This window comes from Nestor notabilis, unplaced genomic scaffold (genome assembly GCF_000696875.1).
Source record: "Nestor notabilis isolate BGI_N333 unplaced genomic scaffold, ASM69687v1 scaffold8871, whole genome shotgun sequence".
Taxonomy (NCBI): domain Eukaryota; kingdom Metazoa; phylum Chordata; class Aves; order Psittaciformes; family Psittacidae; genus Nestor; species Nestor notabilis.
Window position 1 is genome coordinate 1 of NW_009915095.1, and position 6,690 is coordinate 6,690.

At 38.8% G+C, this 6,690-nt stretch overlaps 1 protein-coding gene across 1 annotated transcript; it reads right to left on the reverse strand.

Annotated features, from left to right (window-relative positions):
• Window positions 1-30: 30 nt before the first annotated feature.
• Window positions 31-5,970, reverse strand: LOC104400587 (bile acid receptor-like; the record flags this gene model as incomplete). The annotated part of the gene is made up of 9 exons (XM_010023955.1): window positions 5,880-5,970; window positions 4,339-4,704; window positions 3,588-3,728; window positions 2,859-2,995; window positions 2,662-2,766; window positions 2,465-2,564; window positions 1,192-1,320; window positions 548-667; window positions 31-144 (listed from the first exon to the last, which is right to left on the reverse strand). Coding segments are annotated over exons 1-9 (1,303 nt in total), but the record flags the coding sequence as incomplete, so codon positions are not given.
• Window positions 5,971-6,690: the final 720 nt, after the last annotated feature.

Sequence of the window (6,690 nt, forward strand, 5' to 3'; positions counted from 1 at the left end):
GCGGGGGAGGGCGAGCCGAAGCTCAGTTACCTGAAAAAAACACCGTCGTTGCTACGAGCAGGGCATATTCGGTCTCGGTCACTTTCAGTTCCCCCATGCTTCTGTAGAAGTAAAACAGCGCGGTAATAAACTCCTCGGTTATACCTGAGAAATAAAGTAATCGGACTGTTACTTCCATGCAGAAACAGGCGCTGCTGTTATGGATCGTCTTTGTCCTAATCCCAGGCTCCAGGCTGGGCTATTGCGTGAAATCGTTCGCAAACGTGGTGAAAACAATGTTGATTTCTAAAGTAGTAGCAGAAGTTGTATTGTGGTTGTACTGTGCAGCTTTTGATATACACAGCTCAAGGCTTTATCTTGGGATATAAGCAAATGAACTTCTGCCTTCCATGAGGATGTAATGCCTGGGCATGTAACAGCAGCTTGACGGAATGGAGAGGAAGAGAAGAGAATGAGCAGTGGCCACACCAACTGTTGCTCGGTGTGATTGAGAACAGGGCTAGCAAAGTAAGACTCCCAGGTATTTTGATTCTGGGACCTTGATTACCTGTGGTAGTAGTGGAAGTTGGACTCTCTTCATTGTGAGATATTTCCATGGAGTAAATGTTGTTTCTATCAAGGTTTTGAATGTGACAGTATGTCCCATGATCAGAAAGCCTTACGTGACCTGGAACAAGACGGGTGACAGCTCCCAGTCAAGCTTAATGTGACTTTAAACTTTGTCTGCATCTGCTTTTCAAATATATACACAAAAATGTGTGAACTTGTCCCAGATCTATGCAGGCAGAAAAGAATTGTTCTTTCTGGCATCCAGCACCAAGTTCAGTGGTTGCTCATTACTGGTGGTCAAAGTCTCTTGTGTCTCTATTGTGTTGGCACAGTATCTAATACATCATTAATATAGCTAATATGATCCATCCACTCCACAATTTGTGCTAACACTCAAAAATGTTGCTCTTTATTTAGAATTAATGGGAGGAAAACAGATTTGATTGATTTTTGTTTTATTTTAATGATCTTTGGGGATAAAAAGCCAATAGAAGGTATGTAGGCATAACTGGCACTATTGTTAAGTACCAGTATAGTCGAATAGGAAATTATTTAAGTAAGTCACTTAAAACGAATGGAAGTTGTTTCAAATTGGCAGCACCTCCTCCTGGTGTTAGTACAAAGCTTGTTAGTCAAACTTACTTTCACTTGTTGATGGTTGGCATTCACTCATTCTTTGGTTGTATATTTGGGCTGAACGCAAAAACATCGCCTCAACTGTTGACCCTTTTAGCAGCGCAATCTGATCTTCACTAGCTAAACTTTCAAATCCTGCAGAGAAAGATACATGATAAGAATCGAGAAAGGCTGTGGCTGCCTTTAAGCAAAATTTCTTCTTAATATCTGATTAGATATAAGGAAGATATTCTTTACATGAGAGTGTCAGAGTGGTGATGCACTGGAACAGCTTGCTCAAAAAAGTGGTAAATGTGCCATCCCTGGCAGTGTTCAAGGCAGTGTGGGACACAGGGGCTTGGAGCAACCCGCTGTAGTGGAAGGTGTCCCTGCCCATGGCACAGGGTTGGAACTGGATGAACTTTAAGTCTGCTCCAAACCAAACCATTCCATGATTCTACGATTATATATATATATATCACATGGCCTAATACCTTTTAAATTTGCTACATCACTTAGTGAGCATGGGTATTTTTCCCCCTTATTCATTCGTATCTGATCTTTTTACAAGTTGTGTTCATCTTTTGACAAGCTTATTGTCTGCACTTAGAATTCAAGAGTAAAGGAACTTTATTGATTCTTTTCTTAGTCCTGATCAAAGCCAGGTATGTAACATAGGAAAAGAGGTCATCTGTTCTTTCAGATCTGTTCCACGGTAGTGCTAAATTACATCAAATATCTGCTTTAGACATGCTGATTGACTTTTCTCAGTAAATTTTACAACTTAAGAGTAATGAAAGAATTATCACCATCCCAGTCAAATGTTTGTCAACTTCACACTGAAATTTAACTGCATGTTCCCTTGTCCTTTATTAAAGGAAAATATGAACAGGAGCTGGCTAGTCCCTTCTGTGCTGCATTTTCCTTTGAAGGAACATCTATTTTTTTCTTTGATTATGATAAACTGCGAAGTGAAGTGGGTTTCAGAATGTGTTGAAATAGTAATTCACTCAGGATGGTAGTTTGAAGTCCATGTACTTCTCATAAAATGTCTCTACTCCATGTCAGAAAAAGAAAAGAAATCTAATCCTAGCAAGCTTTTGCAGTGAATCCTTCTAACTTGTCCTTGTGACAAGTAAATGGTAACCCTGATCATTACAGTTGGAAGAAAAACTGGTCAGTCGAATGAGAGTTTTCTTGAAGCCTGTGTTTTTCTTGGATTCATGCCATCACTATGGTTCCTGCCTCTTGGGAAAAAAACTCACACTGTTCTGTAATATTTCCCAAAGGAAAATATTACCTGGAAGTCTTTTTGTGAAGTCCACTAACACTTGTACATGGACAACTGCTGTCTCGGAGAGACGGAGAAAACTTTCCTCAGGACTTGCAGTTTCTTGTAGCTGCATGAAAGAGCATTTAGACATCTGATATAAGAAGGGTACAGTGCTTAGGATGATAACAACTTAGCAATACAGGCTGATTGTTTTGTGTACATACAAACTTCTTTGCTTCCTCCAGGGGAATTGTGTATTTTTGGTGTGCTGCTACAATGTGGTCCAGAAGCTGATGCTCCCCCGGAGTAAGTTCCATCTTCTCTGGGATCTGTTAAAAAAAAAATAAACCAATGCAGTGATAATGACTTGGGGCAAAAATAAGTTATAAAAAGAGATCTTTTAAAAAGAAAAATATCCCACTTTTCCAGATCTTGTTGTAGATGATACATGTTTACTATTCAGCCCTTCTTCCAGCTTTATATTGTAAAGAAAACTGCTCTTCTGTTTGAAATTCTTCCTGAGCCGCTTTGACTTGCACTGTACTTCAGTCAGCAAACCTGGGAGGCATGGAAGTGTGTGTCAATATGTGTATTTTCAAATAATTATAATTTGAAATAATCATTTATTATTGGAGATAACACAAGTCTTGCATCACAGGAGCACACACGTATAAGGAGTTATGCTTCCTAGAGAATATGACAATGTGTTATTCATTAGGTGAGTTAGTGTTTAGTATCCAGCAAAGACCTGTGTGTTTGCAGGCTTCTTGCTTGTGGCTCTGTGATAGAGAAACAAGAATTTTTCATGAAGAGTATAATAATAACTTTTTCCAAACACAAAAGCACATCTGATAGGCTTCCTACTGCCCTGTCAAGGTTCAGGGTATTTAGCTGTGTCTTGTTTGTGCTTTCTTATTTTTTCTTGTAATGTCTTCGAACAGCCTCTTGACTTCAGGAGATACTTCCCGAGCATTGGTGGTTTCTTCAGATGAAGATGCTACAGGTGCCACAGGCTCCAAAGTTCAGTTTTCCTACAGCTAAATGAAGTTTAGAACAACACTATTTAGCTCTAATCAGGAAACGGGATTGGTTTTGGAAAAGGTTTTATGGAGTTGATGAGTAAAGGAGCCAGCTTGGAAGGAGCACTTACATTCTGCTAGCATTCCCACAGCTTTACACTTCTTCAGGCGACATTCCTGACACTTCCTTCGCATGTACATGTCCATCTCACAGTGACCACCATTCTTGCATCGATACACTGCATTTTTGGTTATGCTGCGTCGAAAGAAGCCTGCAGACAAGGATCAGGTTATGACTGAAGGAATCTAAGGAGCTTTATCTCATAATGATTTAAAGAAGTAAATGTCTTTCGGGGTTTTGTTTGTTTTACAGTGGAAACATTACCCTGAGTTGAAATTTGCTTTTTAGCAACACAGTTAATGTCTTGGACTTTCTGATGAATATTAATTGCTGTGTTCCTTACCTGGTCAAGACAGCTCCCACATAATAAGTTAAAATCAGTAGCACGTAATTATTACTTGGGTTATTTAATTTTAAAAATAAGTGAAGTTAGTAACACTGAAATATATCTATAATAAATGGGCATCAGAAAATCAGCACCTGCTTTAACTGACACTATTCTAGTGAATAATCAAGGCAAAAATGAAGTGCTCATATTAAATAGACACTGTGAAAGCGTTTCTTCAAAAAATAGTATGAAACGGGAATCTGGAGTAAGCATCTTAGATGAAAGGTTTTTTTGGTAAATTAAAATCCTCTGTAGAAACACCAGCTTAAAACCCAGTGAAATCTGTTTGCTTAAATCACAGATGTGGAACACTGTTGAGCGCTGTGGGCCCATGGTCCTGCCTAAGGTACAGATCAGCCTGTTCTCCTCTTACCTTTACAGCCTTCACAGGTAAGTGCATTGTAGTGATAGCCCGAGGCCTTGTCACCACACACCACACACAGCTCCTCCTGCCCCTTCAGTCTCAAAGAAGAGTGGTTTAATCTTGGCCGTTTTAATCCTTGGTATCCTCCATCATCCATATGGGGAGCCATGAAAGGGGGTTTGCTTAGTTCACAGCTGCTGATGACACATTGCCCGTCGCTGTACTGAGAGTCCAGGCTGTATGTGCTGTACTGGGAGTGGGGAGGTTGGGGCTGTAATACTGGAGGAGGAATTTGAGCTGTTGAGTACTGGCAATAAGGAGCAGTCTGAAAGTCGGTGTCTTGCAGCTGATAGTTGATGTGCTCTGGCAGAACATCTAGATACGGGAGAAACTGGAAATGAAAAACTGAAGAATACATCAGCTACTTGAATGTCTTAAAATGTTTTATAGAGTAAAAATTTAATCACAAATAGTAGAGGAACACATTTTCAGAAGAGCAGTCTGATAATTTCTTTTTAAATGTGCTACCTGTAATGTTTTAAAGTAAAATCTTAGATGTAGTAGAAATGGCTTCGTAACAGTTTGGGCCATGTCATCTGTGTGCCACTGGATTCTTATTAGGACATAATTGAGTATCACTTGTCAATTGATGATACTACACTTAATGGCTGTTTTTATTAATTGCCCACATTACAGAAGAATATTTTCCCATAAGCAAGTGAATCTGTTAATCAGTGAAGTGTTTGTTACTGTTACATATTTCATGCATAATTCTGGAAGTGTTGAACAAGAGCCTGAGCAGGATGGTCCAGAAATTGCAGAGGGGTAAAAATTATTATGACAGGAGACTTCAAGTTGAAATTCAGTTGAGTGAAAAGCAAAGACTTGCTTTATTTGGCATTTTTCCACATATAATCCTTTGCAGTTAAGTTTTATCTTGGCAAAATGTAGGTACAGAATTATGAAGAGAGCTTCTTCATGCCTTTCTGTCTTTAATTTTATCCAACCTTCCTTAAATGCATACAGCTATACTGAAGAAAGCTTGCGCAACATGCATCATATTTCTGTCTTCCTTTGGGATTGTAAATCTCTGTAAACACAAATTGGAAAGTTTGTTGTGGGTTTATTTCGGGGTGGTTCGGGTTTGGGTTTTAAGCAATTTGAAGGTTTTTTAATGGGCTTTGGGTTCTGCTTTTCCTCTTCCAGAATCAAACTAGTTATTGCAATTATATAAGATATAGAATAACCATTCTCTGTGTACAGTGTAGCTGGGATACTGTAATAAACCATCTATCTTCTTCACGCAAGTCAGAGGGAGACAGCAGCAGTAATGTTTATGTGGAATGATCAGTCAGCATGATTGTGTTGTGTACAAATTCTGTCTGAGCACATGCTAATATTTTTCACATTTAGTGTGAGCTTCATAGACAAATGTGTAGCTTCCAAGAGCTTGTAAAGATAAACTACAATGAAGAAAATAATAGGAATTCCCACAGATGTTCATTTTCTATACTGCTTTTTCATAATATAGAAGTTTTGCTTTTACTCACCATAATACTGGACGGGCTCAGGCAGGTAATACCCATCCGGTACAGTGACAAATGTATTTGCCATGTTCTGCTCCCAACTGCGCTGTTTCATTCACTTCGCTGTGTCATAGACTTGTAAGAAGGCAATCTAGAGAAATGGAAAAGTAAGTGAAATAATCATGTGAGAAAGAACTGCTGGGTAGGGTTAGCTACAGAGCTAAACCCAGAAAACTCCAGAATATGGAACATTTTCAGATCATAAGAAAACCTGTGAAGTCACATAATACTTTCAGAGAGGTTGCAAAATGTTTCCTTTCCTAACAGTACAGATTCAGGATAGAGAACATTCCTAAATTTGCAAGTTATAGTTAGAACTGTTTTGCTCTGAATTTTACTCAAAATCAGAATGATCATTTGTAAGTTTTCTAGTTCAGGAAGAGATTAAACGGAGCTTTGCTGGATAGAGAAAACTTCCTTTCAGAATGAATTTGGGCATTTGCACTAGTGTGGATGTGGTGGATGTTCTGTTTCTGCACAAACATGGCCTTTTACTGATTTTGCTTTGTTCACTTCTTACTCAAATCTGAAGTATATAGATGAAAACAGCCTGGAAAGGCCAGAATAGAATAACTTCATCTGCACGTAAATACTCTTTTGTGCAGTAAAAGTCAGATTAGCCTCATTTAAGCACTGCCTGATTTATATTTAAGAGCGTGTATTCCTTAAAAAGTACAAAGCACCCTGTGAAGACCAAAAAACATAAATTTCCTATAGGAAATTGCCCTCTAGAGAGCTTTTTTCTGCTCCTTGGTTAGTGAAGGAGCCTGGGCTG